General features: G+C 36.4%; 1 protein-coding gene across 12 annotated transcripts in view; it reads right to left on the reverse strand.

Annotated features, from left to right (window-relative positions):
* Nucleotides 1–21260, reverse strand: part of LCLAT1 (lysocardiolipin acyltransferase 1) — a 203276-nt gene that overhangs the window by 65299 nt on the left and 116717 nt on the right. For all 12 annotated transcript variants that reach the window (XM_063622746.1, XM_055251828.2, XM_055251835.2 and 9 more), the window contains 2 exons: nucleotides 19961–20107; nucleotides 14106–14222 (listed from right to left, as the gene is read on the reverse strand). In XM_063622746.1, coding sequence (XP_063478816.1) covers nucleotides 14106–14222; nucleotides 19961–20107 — 264 coding nt within the window. The remainder of the gene's footprint in view (nucleotides 1–14105; nucleotides 14223–19960; nucleotides 20108–21260) is intronic.

Here is a 21260-nt window from a genome sequence, read left to right on the forward strand (position 1 = left end):
TGTGCTATTTTAAGATATGTATGCAATGTGTAATGATCAGATCAGTAACTGGCATATCCATTACCTCAAACACTTAATTCCTGTGTTGAGAACACTGAAAAGCTGCTCTTTTGGCTATTTACAAGTATACAATCAATTACTGTTAATTATAGTCACCCCACAGTGTCATAGAACACTATAATTTATTCTTCCTATCTAGCTGTGCTGTTGTATCCATTAACCAACCTTTGGCTATTTCCCTTCACTTTTCCAGCCTCTAGTAACCACTATTCTACTCACTACTCCTATGAGATCAACTTTTAAAGCTTCCACATATAAGTGAGACCATGCAGAATTTATCTTTCTATGCCTGGTTTATTTTACTCAACATTATGTGCTCCTGGGTCATCCATGTTGCTGGGAATGATGAGATTTCATTCTTTTTTATGGCTGAATAGAACACCATTGTATATATTTACACACCACATTTTCTTTATCCATTCATCTGATTAAGAACACTTAGGTGGATTGCATATCCTGGCTATTATTAATAGGGCTGCAATTAACATGGAAGTGCAGATGTCTCTTCAACATACTAATTTCCTAATCACCCAGAAACTGTGTGAGTCTTAAGATGGGTTCAACTGTTGTAGAAGACTGGAGGGGGACTGATAGGACTTCCAGCTGAAGAGATCAAGAAATGATCTTCTTGAGATAGGCATAAACGAACAGGGGTATCTGATCAAAGGCAGAAGAGATGGGAGTACTGCAGGTGGTGGGAAAGAGTGGGCCACTGTGAGGCATGTGAAGTCACCACTTTGGATGGAACTTAAGTAGAGGCAAGAGCCCAGACTGGCTCTGTAGCCTGAGGTCTGAGAGCTCAGCAATGCTCTTAACTTGGGTTTTGGTCAGCTTCCTTTTCTCATTTACCACAACAACTATTCCAAACTCTCATTAATCACCTCCATCCCCTTGTACCCCACCATCATCAGATTACCTAACCTCTGATCTGACAGAGAGCACACGGCCTTCCAGCAAAGCATCCCTCACCTTCTCACCACCTGCTCCCAACCATAAGATACGATTTTGGAGTAACTATGATGATGCTGCTAAAGCCAACAGGTCTTATTTTGTCTTAGAACAAGCAGTAAACTGCTTAGGAAGATAATGAACTCTCTTAGAATACTAAGAAGGGAACAATTTACTCAACAGGCTTGGAGTATTTATAAAGTCAAACAAAAATATATATTCATGCTGAACCTTGCCTCCTGCCTTACAAAATGAGGAGTCCCTCTTAACCTGATTTCTGCTCCTATCCTCTCCTGATTTCTCAGAAAACTGCTCCATTGTTAACCCTTTCACATTCAGCTGTTCTTCTACATAATCTTCTCAGCATTTAAAAATGCTAAACTCTTCTATTCATCCTTGATGCAGCTTCCCCTTTCTGTTGTCTACACCCCAGCCCTCTCCGCTTCATCAGGAAACTCCCTGTAGCAGTCATCTAAACTAGCTATCTCCACTTACATCACTCTTCACTTACATCTGGCTCCTGTTGCCTCCATTCCTGTGAAACTATCCCCTCTTTAAGGTCACCAAATACATTATAGTTGCTGCACCCAAAGGATACTTCTCAGATTTTACGTTCAAAGATGTTACTAGTACCTAAAATCCAGATAAATCGCTGATATCTTAGACAGCATATATCCATTTCAGCCTGTGGATATCCAACCTTACAAATAGGCCAACTACGCTGGAAAAGTTTGATTCAGATCAAATTGATATTTGCAAGTATAAAATTATGACCATTTATAACCATACACAGACAAGACAAGATTTATTTGTTTAAGTCTCAAACCCATTAGTAAAGACAGACATTTCTCCAGAGTTTCTTTCCTAGGAAACATCTTTGTAATTGAGATGAATCATAGTCTTTTCTTACTATATGCCATCATATAGTCTGTAAATACCTCACTCATGGATCAAAGGAGATGTCAAAAACATGAGGTATAATTACTTTTATTGAGTCTCTTTTAACTGAACATAATTCATGCAGAAGTCTCAAAATAAGATACTATTTTGGGATAGCTATGATGATGCTAAAGCCTTATTCTAAAGGTCTTATTTTATCTTAGAACAAGTAGTAAACTGCTTAGGAAGATAATAAACTGTCTTAGAAAACTAAGAAGGGAACAATGTACTCACCAGGTTTGGAGTATTTATAAAGTCATAAATACTAGAACTTTCACAGTTCCCACTCTAATTCCCTTTCTTTTCTATACAGTTTGTTAGAAGTGAGACTTCATGACAACTAAGACTACTTCTCTAACTTAGTTCTTGACACATAAAAAGGCTGGTCTCCACTGCTGAGTATCTAACCCTGACTATACTCTCCCAATTTCTTTACCAATTCAAATCCTGCCATTCCTCCAGATCAAATTCAAAGTCCTATTCCCTAAATTCTCTTACTCTGCCAGCCACCACAACTGTTTTCTACTCTGCACTTGTATGCTGTTTCTGTGGCACTGGATCATATACTAACCTCCTAAATTTATGCATAAGGATGTGTTCATTATACATTTTTATTCTGATACTGTCACTAGTATGCCTTAATCACATGATATTAACTACAACACATAGGACTTACCTAAGATTCAGATTATATGCATTTACAACAAAGACATTTTCTTTAAAATACTTAAATATAAACAACTTTAATGTATACAGCTTTAAAGATAATAGGTACAGGGCAAGCTTCTTGTAACATGTTTCTCCTTTGCCTAAACTCTATTCATCTATCAAGTCTAAACAAAAGTCACAGTATTTCCTGTCAAGTCTTTCTTAATTTCAGTTCTTACCAATGTCCATCCCTAAAGTTTCAAAATATAAGCCTTCATTAAAACTAATCTAGGCACATAAGAATGGCTACTGTCTCCTTGAATTACAAAAGGAACAGGCCAGGTGCCGTGGCAACAGAGACCCTTTCTAATGAATTTAAATAAATAAAAAATAAATATGAATGAATGAATAATGGAACCAACATGGTAAAGATGCTTTTTACTGATCCAAAAGGTTATTAATAATTTCCATAACTGAAATTAATTGGTAAATTATCTGGTAACTTCATTTGGATTTAACATTATGAACCTGTTGTAGTCATTAAGACACTAATGTGAATGAAAACAAGTAAATCTTATGAGCTAGAAAAAAAGTGTTCAATTCTTTTTAGGCACTATGGATTACAGATTATGAGTAATTTCCATGTACTCACATAAGGAACAGTATGAAGTTCCTCTCCTGAAACATATCATGGTCAAGTTGATAGATCTTCTATAATAATGACATCTAAGATCAGTCCGCAAAAATAGAAATGTTTGTTTTTTAGCTTTGAGAGGTGCTGGTTAACTGAACATAGATCTGCTACCAATGAGTGATAACTGTGCCTAGAAAAGGCACTAACACTTCTTCTACTGTAAGTTAGCTCATTACCACTGTAAGTCACCAAGAACTTAATGCAAGAAGAAAAATACAGGAAAGACCATTTTGCCTTGACATCTAAGGAGATCAGTGCTAAGGCTCATGTTTGACTAGGAGCAGCTTTCCTTAGCTTGGATAACATGCCTTTCCTTTGAGCCCTATGCACACACATACTTTATTACCTGACTTTGGCACACTGGGCCACATTTCACTTATTTATCTTCTGCTAAAGGCCATTTAAAATTCTATGATGAAACAAGGAAGATCTAAGTCATAAATAAACTATGAATATACAATAGGAATTTAAAACTTTGGTACTGCAGTCTCACAAGTTATCAGAATTTCTACATGGAACCCCAAATTACTTTCAGACTACATTTATACAATGCAAAATTAATCCAAAGCATTCAAAGTTTTTGGAGAGGAAATCTGTCACTTCAAAGAAAGTGGCTGTGAACCTAGAGATAAGACAAACGACTATCAACATAAATTTCTCACATTTAATGTCTAAGAAATTGTGTGGCAGCCTCACACTTTCAAAGGCAAAGTGTTTAAAAGTTTACAAATACCCATGTAGTGTATGTAGATTATTTAAAAATGTTATATATAGTAAATAATAAGGAATCAGAGACAGATGTTTACTTAACAATACTCAGATATTTCTTAGTGAAAAATATTTCGGCCATCAAAATCAGGCAGGTAGCATGAACGACAGAGATAATGGCCATGGTCAAAGACAAAGAAGAAGAAGAAGAATAGCACAAATATGAAGCTAGCTGTCAAGAGAGTAAAGACAGTGATTTTTTCCCCAAGGAAAAATATTAAAATGAAAAGATGCAACATATTGTAGATTACTGTCTGTTAGTGTATTATAATCAAATGAGACTATCACTGGAAAAGGTACTTCATAAAACAAAAATTGAGAAACAAATGTAAATCAGTGGTTTCATTTTAATTTCCCTTTCAAGTACCACTTCCTATGAAAAAGAGATGAGTGAACCACAATGAAATTATGTGGATTAAGTTATTAATTATCACAAAATAAAACACTTAAAAATATGCATTTTGTGTACATATGCACTTCTGATAGATTCTCAACATCAGTAATCTTACCAAGTAGGATAATCCTTGGAATTTACCCCATGTGGCCAAATGCAATACTCTTGTGTGGAGGGAGTGAAAGCCACTGAGAACACTTAAGCTTTACTCTCCTACATAACTTCATTAGCGGAAGGCTGCTGATTTAGAAGTTACTGACGTTCTTTCAACGTCTTACACTTTATGCAGTGCCGAGTAGCCAACTTATGATAAATGAACCTGGACTAGTTTTGCTCAGCCCAGATTCTATGACAAGGTGAGTTTGCGTGCTTTTTAGCAATCAGATATGTATAGGGGGCCTATGTGACAAAATATATATAATAAGATATTGTTACATGATATATTAATATCATTTTATATAACATATAAAAATATAATCTATGCAAAATAAAATGGAGAAACTACTTTTATTTAGAGAGCTGTGCAAATAATTTTCAACATTAATAAGTAAACAATTTCTGTATTTAGTTTCATATTTTTACAAGTGAGGTATATGAATTTGGTTTTGCATGTGTACACCCATATATTCCAGCAGGTGAGTATTGTTTTAATATTACTTTGCAATACTCAACACAAATATCAACTATGAAAAAATGCAACAAAAGGTTCTAATAATTAGAAAAATGCAAACAGAATATTTTGAATAAGGAAGAAAAAATCTATAAAGCTAAAAGAAAAGGCACAGACTTTATCAATAATGAAATGGACATATGTGAACAATAAAGAAGAAATAAGGTAAATCTTTTTTGGACAAACCCAAAAAAGCAGCATATACATTCACAAGGAAACTGCATACTACATAAAACCAAAAGGCAGGCATAAGCTCCTGTTAAGATGAATTTCTGGATTCAAAGGTCCACAGGGTTTAGACTCAGGTCAAAATCTCACCTTTGCTGAGAATTTTGATTTTCATATGAACAGGAAGCTAAAGTATATTGTTACATACATTTTGCATACTCACTGAAACTTCTCTATTTTACTGCAAACGAGATTCTAAGTACATAAACATGTAGTGCCCATCTGCCACACAGTGAGTAAATAGTATTGACACAGCTACTCACACCTTTAGAAGTTGTTTTCTATCTCTCACTTTTGCCCTCCAATGGGAAACCGACAAACATATTTCAATGTATGTAACAATATTCTTTATGGTCAGTGTAAAGTCTACAGAAAGTCATCACTCAAAGGCAATTCCACAAATTTTACTCACAAAAGTTGCTTCCAAAATTCTGAATTTTGAAATAAACACATTTTGTAAAGGTCACAGTTATCAGCATTTTTCAGTGTGTCATTCTTAAAAAATATATTAAACATTATACAGGACACCAATATTTAGGCACAGACATGCCTTATGAATGAGTAAAATACAACTGTATATCATTTTCACTCATCTATGAAAATGATAATCATCTAATAAAGTATATTTTCAAAATTTTTTATTAATGGTGCCATAAGACACACAGTAATTATAACCCGGACCTACCTTTCACAATAGTAGGCATTTTTATAGCTGGCTAATGCTTTAGAGAAATAGTATATAATAAACCCAGGGCAAAATTTTTCTCCTATTGAAGTCAAGTGGTACAGAGAGACACAAGGTTGCAATAACTATCTGTTTAACACCATATTAGAATCTGAAACTCATTGAGATACAAATAAAAGAAGCAATTAAGACCCGCATTTCCGGCCGGGCGCGGTGGCTCACGCTTGTAATCCCAGCACTTTGGGAGGCCGAGGCGGGCGGATCACGAGGTCAGGAGATGGAGCCCACGGTGAAACCCTGTCTTCACTAAAAATACAAAAAATTAGCTGGGCGTGGTGGCGGGCACCTGTAGTCCCAGCTACTCAGAGAGGCTGAGGCAGGAGAATGGCATGAACCCGGGAGGCAGAGCTTGCAGTGAGCCGAGATCGTGCCACTGCACTCCAGCCTGGGTGACAGAGAGAGACTCCGTCTCAAAAAAAAAAAAAAAAGAACCGCATTTCCATATTGAATTTTACATGATCACATGCCAAGACCTTATTCATTTAAGTTACCAATAACGTGTTTCTGTAATTCTCTTCTAACAGTATACATAATCTAGAAAAAAAATGTACTCTTTTATCCTCTGGTAGTTAAAAAAAGAAGAGAGTGTCTTAAGATAGTTATTATCTGCTGTGCATCTGCCTCAGGTGGCCCTCTGGCACTGCCATAAATCTCATCTCTGTTGCAATGAAAGGACTCCATATAAATTAAAATCTGTAAGTGTCTGATCACTAGACTGAAGGGGGTGGGAAGAATTGCTAATCAGATGTGCATATGTGTATATGACAGAGATGCTAAAATTAGGTCATCTTTAAAAATTTGTACCAAACTATAAATTTATAGAGTACCTATAATATTCCTGGCATGGTATTAGGACCTCAGATATAAAAACAAATAGGGCACAGTATCTCTATCCTAAAGGAGCTCAAGTCCAATGAGAGAGATGGACAAAAAAAAAAAAAGGCCACCAAAAAACTATTGGTTATTAACAGAAATGTATAGAGTATGATGAGAGTAAGAAGAGGGAACTCCAATAACCTGGAGAGGTCAGAAAACTGTTTAAAGTGGAAAAGACACTTAAGCTGTCTGGAGGAACCAATGGGAGCTAGCCAGATGAATGGGAACAGTTTGGGAGAAGACACAGTCATGTGTCCCACATGACTGGAGTGAAGAGAGGGCATGTCACAGCAATAAACAAGACCAAAACAGCCACACAGACCAGGACCTGAGCTTTCAACAATGGTCCACTTACTATGTGCAAGCACTGCAAAGGACACGAAAAACACATACTCCTCATTGTTTTCTAAGGACATGCTGGCAGACCTCAGTTTGGAAGGAGGCCTTCAATTCATGTGTGAAATCTCAGTAAGCTCTTTAATTTCCCTTAGTCCAACTCCTAGATCCACTTACTACTATAGCTCTTGACTCTGCAGTGCTTCATGACACAAAGTATCCGTAGAACAGATGCCTTACAAAGAATAATCAAACTCAGTGTGAACTAATTGTCATCCAATCCTCAGTGAGTGACAGACTTTTTATGGAGAATCGTCTGAAGGACATGCAGTCTATCCATACCTTTAGAGTTGAGACACTCTAAATCCATATAGTCTGAGTGTTTTGAGCTTCTATGAGACTGCTCTTTCTCATGTAATGGAATGTGTTTATTCCATTAGCCAACATGGACAACCATGATAAGGCTATGTGGAGCAGTTCTAAAAATTTCATTGTATTTCCCATAAGGATGCTGTTCAGGATCTTGGTCATGAAATGTACAATGTGCTCTTTGTGAAGAGCCATGGGAGATATTTCAAGTCTTTCAAAAATGCTTCTTCTAATCATCTGGCTTGTTTTGATCTTATAAACATTGTCAATGATACTTCGGTTTCCTTGTATGAAAGGTATAGAAAGCTCGGGGCCAATGTTTGGACTCATATTATACAGGAATGTAGAAACTTATAACATGTTTTGTAATGTAACTTCACATCTAGTTTTTAAAAAATTTACCCCTATTTTCCCTTACCTTGATTTCTTCTCTTACTTTTGGTGCTGCTATTATTTTTTTTTTTTTTTTGAGACAGAGTCTTGGCTCTGTCACCCATACTGGAGTATAGTGGTGCAATCTCAGCTCACTGCAACCTCCACCTCCCAGGTTCAAGCGATTCCCATGCCTCAGCCTCCTGAATATCTGGGATTAAGAGGTGTGTGCCACAATGCTTGGCTAATTTTTGTATTTTTAGTAGAGATGGGGTTTTGCCATTTTGACCAGGCTGGGGCACTGCTATTATTATATGATACAAATTTATGTTAGCCATTTTTAATCTTTATTGGAACACAGGGTATAAAATTACATTGACCAATTAGTTGATTGGCTCAAAAAATGTGAAGGGTATCTATTATATGCCAGGCCCTGTGCTGAAGGCTTGAGAAAAAACAGTGAAGAAGATAAACGACTAAACAAGTGATACTATAGTAAGAAAAATTTACATATAGCTAGTAGAAAAAGCATTCATATAGGGAATATAAAGCAAGGTACCTGACCAAGCCAAAGAAAATCAGGAAGGCTTCCTGGATGAACTGTTATCTCAGGTGACATCTTAAGAGGATACCGTGGGGAAGGCTCAGCACACTGTGCACTCTGGGAAAGAAGTGTGGTTCAGTACGGCTAGAACAAATGGTACAACTAGGGAGACAGGAGACAGGAGATACAAGTCATAGAAGGCCTGGGTAAATCATGTTAGAGTAGATTTAACCTTGGAATTCTGTGAGACCTGACTCCAGTGCCTGGACACCTACCTCAGTGTGCTGCCACCCTCATTTAGAAAAAGGCTTGACTCTCTGGCTACAAAGTGGAGAAAGGACTGGTTAAGTCAAGACCAGAGCTAGAAAGACCAGCTGAGCAGCTGTATGATAATTCAGGGAACATACAATGAAGGCCCAGATCAGTATGGCACTGCGAATGAAAAGAATTAATTTGAGAGATCCTTAAGGGGTAGAATCAAAAGGCCTTGTTTGGGATTTCACAGCATGTGAAAAGCAGAGGGGGGCGAGCCAAGAATGACTCCCAGGTTTCTGGCTTGTGCAACAGTTTCTTCTTTATTAATTTTCCAATTTTTAACAGTAAGTACGTTCTGTTTTTACAATTAAAAAACTATTATCTATTTTTAATAAAAAATGAACCAGTGTTGAGAAAATCAAGTCATCAAGCTATTTCTGCAACTTGATGGCAAAAAGAAAGAAAATGACTGAACCACAATTTTTTTTCTCCTCTTTCAACCCAGGCTTTGCCAGAGAATGAAATCACAATTTGAAAGGACAGATAGTTTGAATGTCATTTTTTTTTTTTTTTTTTTTTTTAAAGATTAGAGAAATGGAGGAGGAACTGGTAAAGGCAGGAATCAGAAAAATAAAAGAGGCTTACAAAAAGAAAATCTTTTATATATATTTTTTCATTTAAACAGAACTCACAGTAGAGCCAAGGATATCAGGGAGAAATCTTGGAAATAGAAAAAGAAACCTACAAAGAATAATTTCTTTTAGCATTTGAAAAACTGTAAGCTTATTATACAGTGGAAAGAACATGAGCACTGGAATCAAAAAGACTTGAGTTTAAAGTTCCTCTGCTCAGCAGCAGTATGACCCTGTGAAAGTTGCTCAACGGAGCCAGGCTCCACAGGTGCAGCACAAAGCAAACTACCACCTAGCTTAGGTAGGGGAATTAGGGGATACGTACGAACGGTGAAAGAAGTAGCTATAAGTCTAGGTCCCCATCACCAGATTGATTCAATAGGTCTGAGCTTGGACCTCAGTATCTGTATTTTTAAAAAGCTCTATGGTTGATTCTACTGCATGGGCAAGGTAAAGAAACGTGCACAACTCAATACCTGGCACATAGGAAGAACTTGATAAGTGTTAGATGGTTGTTTTTAAGTATATAGTTAGGGCTTCTATCCTTTTTCATTAAGGCTATCATGACTTTTTTCACTAAACATAAGAAGATCTGTCCTAAATGAGCAGCTCAGATTTTTCGCTGGAGGGAAAGGGGGCGAGGTGGGCAGTGACTAAAAGGAACAAAGAAACAATATGAATTCCCTTTATGGTCTAAAGCGATACCATGGCATTTGAAAATTCAACATGAAGAGACATCAAAGGTCTCTGACATGCGGTCATGTATACTTCTCCTGAGGCAAATTTGAATAATTTCTGCTTCATGATGTGCAGGTCACCAGGTCACTTAGGTGATCCAGGTGCTTATCCACTCATCAGTGTACAAATCTCATTTAGGTTTTGTTGCACTCTATCACGTTCCTTATAAAACGGCCTCAAAAGAAAGTCAGCTACTAATCTACAAAAATATTTCCAAAATTGAGGAAATGGAAATTGTCTCAGAAAATATTCTAGCAAATGTCAAAAGTCTACTGTACAACCACATCTTATTTAACATAACGGAAGGTCTTATCCAATTTCATAGTTTCCAGCAATAAAAGGCTGTATGAAAAGGTCAGAGTGCATGATATATAATGTGCCCAATATTTCAATAATTTGTCTTTCTTCCTTGCCTCCTAAAACATGCTGGCTGTTCAAAAGGGTAACTGAAATGCCATCCTGGGAGAGGCTTGCTGACTATTATAAATGCAATGTGAGCCAGAGATGGGTTTCTGTTGGTCACCTTTAGTCCTCCAATGTAGGCAAGAGATAGACTGGACTGTTAGCTAGTTGTGCATTAAGCAAAAATCTAAGAAATTAAAATAGTCAAACAATGCTACTGAAGACTGAGCTGTCTATGATTGGTATACTGCTTTTATTTCCTAGGTAGCTATCAACTTTCTCAGAGCACATGAGAACTGTTGTAGACAACATGAGAGTCCCACAAACAGGACTATTGACACTATATATGTAACCTGCATGTTAAGTCAGCAATTCTCTCTCCCTGAATACAAACTGAAGAATTTGGTTCAGGTGTGCTGATCCAAATTACCTAGTGGGAATTTAATTTCTATTTTGTGGTTAACCCTGTATCCCCCTAGAGTAATAGTGGAAAGATTACATCCTTCATTCCTTTATATTTAGAATTTAAGCATATAAGCTAAGTATGGATTGAAATATAAACTGCTTTCTTTGAATTCAAAAACAAGTATTTCAAACCTAAAACTCAAATAAATCTATATGATGATCTCAAGTCTTAATAACACATGAGCTTAAAAATCAGAAAGCCAGGCTGGGTCTTAGATTCCCATTCTAAAAGGAACTCTGGACTAGATGACCTCTAAGATCCTCCTCACCTCTGATCACTAATGAAACTTTTTCTCTCTTTATTCACTTGAACCCCCAGAAATGAGAGTTGCCCTCAACTCCCCACCTGATGCTTCCTTAGCCTCTGCCTGCTCTGCTCCCCCCGTTATCTCAGGCAGCATCACAACCACCTGCCTGGTGACTACCATCTCTCCGTGTTCTGGCCATTTAGCCTCTTTTTAAATTCTTTTCCTATTTAACTCTTTCTTAAAGAAAATATTCCAGCTCTCTAGTGTTAGAAAGGTGCTTAATGATCTGGAGATTTTGTTAACTAAAATCATACTACAAATACAAGCAGCAACTAGTTACAGTAGAAAGAACATGAGCTATTCAGTTAGACAAACTGTATTCTAATAATTTTGATGAGGTTCTTTACCTCAATTTCTGCTTCAGTTTTGCACAATGAGATAAATATTTATAAGGATAACTACCATGTACAGTTGTTGTGAAGATGAATTGATCATGGGCACATAAAACACATAGCATAATGCCAGGTACCTAGTAAATGCTCAGTTAACGTTAGCTGCTATACTATTACAGTTATCCTCATCATATTTTTTATTTTTATTATTATAGTATACAAGTCCCATTTTATGTTTCTAACAAATAAATAAAATCATCTAACTGTTGTTTTCTAACTGAAATAAATGGAATCATCTATGTTTCTTTTTACTGACACAGGAGGGATGTTGGGGAGACCAGCTGTCACAACTGGCAGGAAAAATTACATATTGTGGTTGTTGACTAGTGCTTGGAGTGATGACTAATACACATTCACCAAAGTTATAAATCAGTTTGATACTAAAATATTTTCCAGATTTCAAAAGAGAGCTCTATAGATTGTTCTATGATGTCAGAAATATCTTTAAAGAAATCATTAAATACTGTAAAATAGAAAAACACTGTTGAATGAGAAGGGTGAGTCTAAGTTACATGCCATAGTAAATGGTATCAAATTAAAAAAAAAAAAAAAAGCATCACTGCTTGAATGTCTTTGTGCCTCTCCACCCCATTCCACAGGCATGAAGAACTGTATTCTCCATGAACTTCTATGGGTAAATGGGCACTCACTAATCACATACAACATGAATGTCAAGTCCACAAGTCCATGTTATATTAGTTGTAATCACAGAATTGCAAAAGCAAACCAAAGAAATATGAATAACATTTTTGGTTTACCATACCATGTGATTTTGAATTGATTGTGAACCTTTCTTTAAATCATGGGTACTTGGTTATAAATATGCTTCATCTTGGCAGGTTATACTTTTTATCTTAAAGTATATTAAATCCGAAATCAATGATGCCATTTAGGGAAGAAGAACTTCATACCTTTTCTTACATAACGGTGCAAGACTTTTCATGTTATGCACAGCAGTTTTATGAAAATACATCAGTTACCAGATGAAGGTGATAGTTTGTCACAGAGATCAACATTACACAATATGGCTTACTGGAAACCAGAGTGAAGAGCAGAAATGTGCAAACACACTTCTGTTAGGTGACTGTGGGCTTTGAACTGTTATAAAATTAACACTTCAGTATGTTTCTGAATAGTTACCTTTTCTTCATATGTGTGTTATTTGTATGTACAAATCTGTATAAATATATAAACTTGCAAATATGCAGAACTATAATTAAAAAGTACAATTGGTTTTTATTTACATCAAAACTTAAGCATTTAAATGGGTGTGATATCATCAACGGAATCACTTTCTGCTCATATATGCCCCTGAATAGACACAGTTTGAAAGAAGTGTGATATGAGCCACAAATTAGGAAGCAGAAGAAGAAGATTCTATCCCTGACTCAAGTAACCTGTGAAAATGTACTTACCGCACCGGATGCCAGTTCTACTTAACTATACAATAGTAGAGGTAGTGGCACTTGCCTTCCTACCAACCAGTTACTTGGTGGACTGAGTGAAATAATTAAAGTAAAATTATTTTTCAGATTGTTATATTTCTCTATAGCTTAAAATAGTAAGAGAATGATATATTCTCAAACCCTAAGAGCCAAACATATGGTTAGTTTAAGTGATAAGATTTTCTTTCTCTTTTTTTTTTTGCTTTTCATGAGTACTGGAGAAATGGATTAAGTGATAAGATACTCTTAAGACATTTTTGGCTGGGTGCAGTGGCTCACGCCTGTAATTCCAGCAGTTTGGGAGGCCGAGGCTGGTGGATCACGAGGTCAGGAGATCGAGACCATCCTGGCTAACATGTTGAAACCCCGTCTCTACTGAAAATACAAAAAATTAGCCGGGCGTGGTGGTGGGCACATGTAGTCCCAGCTACTCGGGAGGCTGAGGCAGGGGAATGGCAGGAACCTGGGAGGCGGAGCTTGCAGTGAGCCGAGATAGCACCACTGCACTCCAGCCTGGGCGACAGAGCAAGACTCCATCTCAAAAAAAAAAAAAAAAAGACATTTTTGCCACTTGGAGAAATATCCTAAAATGGAATTATAGCCTAACTCTATATATACAAAAATATATATATGTAATATAGAGTTATGTCTGTTCCAAAAAAAGGGAAAGAATTTTTTACAGAGATCTCTTCTGTATCTCTAACGAATACACGGCAAAACATTTTAGTACATAGGTCAACTTGGAATAAAAATACAGTATCTCATTTCTTGAGATAAAGTAGTAAAAAAATCCTTTATAAACTCTAAAGGGCTATATATAAAGCTTAGCAATTTTTGCCACTTTTATTAAAAAGTACATTTTGAAATGGGTGCTTACCTTCTCTTAGACGGTCTACCACAAAAGTAAAGCCTGTAGTTCTTGGATGTAAAACATATTCATATTTCTGAAGTCCATTTTTTTCAGCAAATGCATTACTTCGAGACTTGCTGTTTTCTAAACAAAACAATGGACCATTATAAATCATAAACTAAAGGGAAATAAACGAGGTAAGAAAAGAAGTGCACAATTTTTTTGATAAAAATAGCAGTTAATTATTCTATAATTACTGAATACTGAGTCAAATGAGAAGATACAAACATTGCAGATGGTCCGTTATCAAGATCCCAGACCTACTTATGTAACCAGACCCAGGTTTGGCTATTTGCTGCTCAAAAGCCAAACACAAGAGGCCAAGTTTGGTGGGAGGGAAAGCAGGTTTTAAACAGAGAGCTAGCAAACTGAGAAGATAGTGAACTAGTGTTCTAAAGTCCCATCTTAAGTTTTAAAATTTATCATAGTGTTTTTAAAAGGAAACTTGCTATGGGAGATGTGTGAATGGCACGGGGTCTGTGTGTCTTGTTCTAATGGCTATCTTGGGTAACTGGCCATCCGGAGGTCCACTTGGCATTACTTTGACTTCAGCCTGATGGTAGTGGACTAATTGTTCACGACTCCCCCAAGTGGGAGGATTCGACAGGGCCTCCATGCCTGGTTTGTCTCAAAATTAGCCCCTGGAATTTCTAAGCAAGCATATAGTAGATAAGCATACATGGTGCAAGGAAGTGTCTAGTGGAAACAGAAGGAAAACAGAGTTTCAAAGTACATTTCGAGGCTATATTCTAAGACTAAAGAAAAAAAGTGTTAAAATGCATTTCAAAGCTGAGATGCTCGGTTATACTTACTGGAATTAAAAAAAATTATAACAAAGGCATAAATAGATTTTTATACATTTTCTGAAATTCATATTCAAATCTTTTAATTTCTTTAAAAGATTTCATAAAAGTCAACATTCAATGAAAATTAAAATGCTAATAACTAATTTTTTTATAAAACAATCCCTATATAACAAAATTGAAATATTAAAATATAAAATGCTAATAAAACAAAACTAAGACACTAACAAAATATAATGACCTAGATATCCAGAAGAAATAACTAGCAATCAAATATATCAGATCAACATTCTTTAAAACCCAATAATTTAGGCCTTCAATGTAAACTGAAATATCTGCCTTGCTCAGGCATAGAGTATGCTAATATTACTAACCCAAACCGCTCCATAACAAAATGGGCACATGATTAGCACATCATGTACAAATATCTGAACATGGTTTGGCTGAATATAGTTACGGAGTCAAGTACATGTTCCAGTTGTTGGCAAAACCTTCTTTTTCCATTCCATGAAGTAACTTTACAAGTTCCAAGAAGAACCAAACCCATTATTCAGCAAATACATTTGGAAAAAGTAAAGTGTTCAGAAATTTGGCCTCAACTGCTGGGAGAGATCATGAAATACTTTCTGATGACAGCAGATGTTAGAACCCGCAATCCTCAGCTGCATTCCGAAATTTATAAACTATTATTCCAAGTCACAAGAAAAATACCTATGTTGACACAACTTTACTAGGAGTAAATTTAAGATCACTGAGTCCTCAAAGTCTCCAAAAACTATAGACGCCTTCCACAACACTGAAATATTCAAAGAACACTCCTATAGAAGGTGTTACATCATTTTATGATAGAGGAATTGAGCCAGGCAAGTCAAAAGTAAAGGCCCTACACATGAAGAGTAGTAAGTTCCTCTCATATTCATTTGAAGATACCCTGGGCATGGGGCTACAAAACAGTATTTATATTATAGACAGCTGACAGGACCTTAAATGGGATTAGGAATCCCAGAGACACCACAAAGATGAGTAGTAACTACCCTTTAGTTTGGTCTTTCAGTTTATAAAACTCTGGGGATTCTGAAAGCAAAACTGAACTGTTGTAGAATGTGAGTACAAATATAAACAGCTCTAAAACAAACAGTCACAGACTGGGACGGTAAAAATGATCAGAAATACAGAGATTAGAGATGCAGACTTTTCCATCTACCCCCTACTTCATCTACCCATCCCCAGACTCTGTTATTGCACTAGCATCCCACTTTCTGACCACAGCCTCCTGTCTTGTCACGTTACTCCCTGTAACTCTCCCACTCCTGCACTCCTTCCACCCATGGGACTACTAGCAGCTATTCTCAAACCAGCTGGGCATGTTCCCACCTCAGGATCCGTGCAGTTGCTGCTCCTCCCTTCACCCAGAATGCCTTTCACCCATACAGCTGCATGGTTTTCTGCTTTGTTCATTTAGTCCCTACTTAAATAGAAACTTAACAGAGAGGCTTTCCCTGACCACCTTAAACAAAACAGCACCCTACACCCCTCTATGACTCTCTATCTCCTTATCCTGCCTTATTTTTCTGCATAGCACTTATGACTGACATATTTTTATTAACTTATTAGTTTATCATCTGTCTTTCCTCATAGAACATAAACTTCATGAAAGTAGGGATAAAGATCCAGGCACTCATATACGTATTAAAAAGAATAAGTTTTATGTATATAGGTGTTATGTTATATGCAATAATATAATTGTTAGAATCTTTCCAAATCAGGGAAATGGAACTCAAAATTATCATATACTAATTGTGATGGCTAATTTTATATGTCAACTTGAATAGGCCATGATACTCAGGTATCTTGTCAAATATTATTCTAGATGTTTCTGGGAAGGTATTTTTTAGAAGAGACTAATATTTAAATTAGTAGACTGAGTACAGCAGATGACCCTCCACAGTGGGAGTGGGCCCCATCAAATCAGGTGAATGAAGGCCTTAACAGAAAAAGACAGAGGTGCCCTCCTCTCCCCAACAAGGAAGAAAGAATTCTGCCTCTAGACTGCCTTTGGCCTTGAACTTCAACTACTTCCTGGGATCTCCACTCTGCCACCCTACCCTACAGATCGTGGACTTACCAAGCCTCCACAACTATAAGAGCCAATTCCTTAAAATAAATCTCAACCTCTTTCTACATATACACATCCTACTGGTTCTCTTTCTCTAGAGAACCCTAATATGCCAATACAATACAGAACTCCCTAACCCAAGAATAAAGAATACATACGTATGGGTGCACATATGTCTGTGTGTGACCAAATGACTCAAAAGAAATGGACCAAAATTAAAATAGTGTTTACTTATGGGCAGTGGGATTATAGCAAGTTTTGTGCATACTTCTATGTTTCCAAATTTTCCCAAATTAACATATATTTCTTCCATTAAAAAGTTATAACAATAAAATATGAAGATAGAATATATCTAATATGTAAAGTTAGATTTAAATGCACTAATTTAAATGTACACGCAAGCTAGATTCAGAACTTAAATTATAAAACAGTCTCACTGGGCTGAAAAACCCAGTTTAAGGTTAAGTATGGTAGTAACTAAACACCTTTTAATTAACAGATACTTTTTCCAAACTGGAGATATTTTGTTAGCCTATTTTTAAAAATGATTTTTTACCAACTCAATAAAATTATCTGTATTATACTGTTAAAAAAATGTTTAAAAGCTTCAGGATCAGTCTGTTTTTTCTCCTTGGCAAAGTCTAGCTTCAAAGGTAAGTATCATTTGCATTTAAAATATATATGCAACTACATCATGTAATGGTGAGCACTATGGACTCCAAAATTATGCAACTAGATGTAGAGTTCATCACCTATAAAAAGAAACCCGAGAATATAGAATGAAAAAAGTTTTACATATACATTTTATGACTCTGAAGGTCTAATGTATGAACATATTAACACTAATGTAGCAGTAACATACGACCTTTCATTAGTTTTTATTTACCAAATAACTTTCAAAGTTGCCATTCTTTGGAGTACATTTTCGCATTCATAAATGTAAATCTATCATTTCAGTGAATGGCTTTCTATACTCTATATTTATTAAATAAAGCTGATATTTCAATATCAAAATTTAGGTATTATACATTCTAAATATTATAAAATTTAAATATGGCCACCTGTCCCTTATAATTTCCTAATGATAATTTAGTTCTGGAAATCAACTTACAACTTCCAATAATATATTTTCAAGCTTCAACAAGCAGCCATTATTATCCTCAGTATTATCCTCTGTGATCCAACCACTTTTAGAATCTCAACTGTAAAAAATCAAAAATATACTACACAGTTGGCATACATTTTAGAGATCTGACTAGTACAAAAAAAGTGCCACCGTTCATTTAGCTCAGTTCCATCTGCAATAGATGTGTCAAAGATCTCTTCATTGCTACCTATAGTAAATCCCAAAATACCTTAATTTCCCTTAACAACCTATTATGGCTCAGTCACCTATTCACTTGCTTAAATATTATATAATGTCTATTTTTCATCTTGAACTCTCTTTTGTAATAATGAGTTCCATAAATTATTATGTGCACAGTGTGAATAGTATGTTCATTTACCTGTTCTCCTCTCTTAAATTCTAAGGGTTGCCCTTTTTAATCTATTACCAAAAATTTGAAAGTTAAGTTCATGTTCAACCTCCCCATACTACTTCAGATTTTAGACTTCAGTTCTCTCCTGCTTCATCCTGTCTTCCCTTATACAGCAGAGCTGTTAAGATCCACTGAATCCTTCTCAAATTCTGCTGTATTTCTCTTGAAGTTATCGGGACAATCAAAGGTAAATTTTAGTCTTTTGAGTCCAAAGATTCTACAGAAGTACTTTCTGTCTAAGCTATGCCCCCACCGTCACCCCTCCCAGTATCAACCAGAGCAGTTCTGCTTTTATCCATCTTATCATCTAACATCCTTGATAGAAGGCTTCATCTGCAAAAATAATCCATGGTTTAAAAAGTGTGAAAACTACTGATTTAGTAAGGATGACAGACTGTTGAGTATTTTGTTTACAGTCTTTGTAAGACTTTCTTGAAATCCATTGGCAATTCCTGGCCTATATGGTTTAAAATCTGGTAGCCAAGTGTGGTGGTAGTATCTGGTGTAGTCCCAGATACTATAAGCTTGAGCCCAGGAGTTCAAGGCTGTAGTGAACCATGATCATGCCACTGCACTCCAGCCTAGGCAACAGGCTCAAAAAAGAAAAAAAAAAAAGTTTAATATTTAGGAAGGCTGAAAAGTTATACATATGTCTTCCTGTGTCCTCGCTACAACTCAATGATGGCTGAGTTTTCTTGAAGAAGGGCAAAGCTATTCCTGCTTGTAGCAAGGATAGGGCTTAAATATCAGGAGAAAGGTAACCTATTAACGTAAATCAACAATAACTGAAATTAGTTACTATCAGATCTTTTTCTTATGAGGAAGATGCTGAGGAGTAGGAAGGGTCTAATGGATAAACAAATACCTTAGAAGAGGATAAGTGAATATAAACAACAGGTAGGGGAGGATGAACATTACCTAAAACATGATTTTAAAATTACACTTACATAAAGATAAAAGCCTGATATTTTAAAATATATTCTGAGGCTTAAAATATAAAGTTCAAAGATGGCAAGTATGAATAATATGACCTCTTGGAGTTGCCTACTATAAATTCAGTGGGCTAGAAACCAAGAGTTCTGAGTCCTGACATGCTATTGATTAACTGAGTGACCTTACGGATGAGCCATTAATTCTTTTGTTTTGTTTTGTTGAGATGAAGTCTCGCTATGTAGCTCAGGCTGGTCTCAAACTCCTGGACTCAATCCATCTTCCAGTCTCAGCCTCCTGAGTAGCTAGGATTCCAGGCATGGACCACCACACCTGGAAGAGCCCTTATTCTTGTTGGTGTTCAGTTACTTCATCTGAGAAATGAGAAGTTTAGACTACATGATTTCTAACTTTCCCAAACCCAGGCTACCTTACCTGTGAGATCAGTCCCTTCTGGGAATATGAGGAGTTGAAGTGGTTCGTGAATATCACAAAAGTAATCAATCATGTCTTCAAAATGGCTCTTGTCATCCTTCCATTTCCTATGAATGAAGATATAGGCAGCAGCCTGCATGGCCCAACCTAGAATCAATTTAACAATAAAATTTACCTATAATTTTATGGCCAATATCCACATATTATTGAATACAATATTTCAGTTTTCTGGTTTTACTATAAATTATTTATTATCATAAACATTTCATGATATACCATAAATTCAGCACTGATATGGGTTAAATAACTAACATATATGTAAGAGAATATCCTAAAAGAGATTTGGTAATCCTGAGGTTTGCAAAATTCTCAAAATTATCTTTTCAAGCAAAAACTAGCTATTAAAATATTAAGGAAAGAATTTTTCCTTAGTATTTATCACTAACTTATCCAAAATTTTAACAATCCTAACTAAACAGATTTTTTAACCAAGATATCTACAGGAGATAAAAGAATGTGTGCTGACAGCTTACAGAGCAGTAAACAAAAGACTGTCGTCAAGTATATAAGCATTCTCTTTAATATTTCCCTTCTGATACTACTCAAGTCTCTAAATCCAACTGCTATTTTCAATGTTAGCCACTTTCTATGTCATTGAAAAGGGAAATTGTGCAATGGTACTAAACACATTAATCAGAGTGTACACTGTGACTACATTCCTCTTCTCTAGGGCAAATCACCTTTGCTCTTTGAAGATGGAGCCCTAGATGTGCCATGTTTTAGATGACCAGCCATCTCCCCCGGCCACAATGACCAGTACTACTACAGTAGATACCTGAGGCAGTCAATCCAATAGTCTGTCCAATAGCCCACAAAGTATGAAGAGCTTGGACAAACACAGTAAATACCTAGGCCAACCAAATGTTCCCCCTCAGAAATTTCACCTAGGACCACAGAGAAACCAGACAAGTTGGTAGGATACATCAAATGGACAGACCAAAGAGCAGAGAGGCTGAGGCAGGATAAAAATAGCATACAAGAGGCCGTGTGCGGTGGCTCATGCCTGTAATCCCAGCACTTTGGAGGCTGAGGCGGGTGAATCACCTGAGGTCAGGAGTTTGAGACCAGCCTGGCCAACATGGTGAAACTCTATCTCTACAAAAATACAAAAATTAGGCAGGCATGATGGCGGCTGCCTATAATCCCAGCTACTCGGGAGGCTGAGCGGGGAGAACTGCTTGAACCTGGGAGGCAGAGGTTGCAGTGAGCTGAGATCGTACCATTGCACTCCAGCCACACA

This window comes from Symphalangus syndactylus, chromosome 18 (genome assembly GCF_028878055.3).
Source record: "Symphalangus syndactylus isolate Jambi chromosome 18, NHGRI_mSymSyn1-v2.1_pri, whole genome shotgun sequence".
NCBI classification, from domain to species: domain Eukaryota; kingdom Metazoa; phylum Chordata; class Mammalia; order Primates; family Hylobatidae; genus Symphalangus; species Symphalangus syndactylus.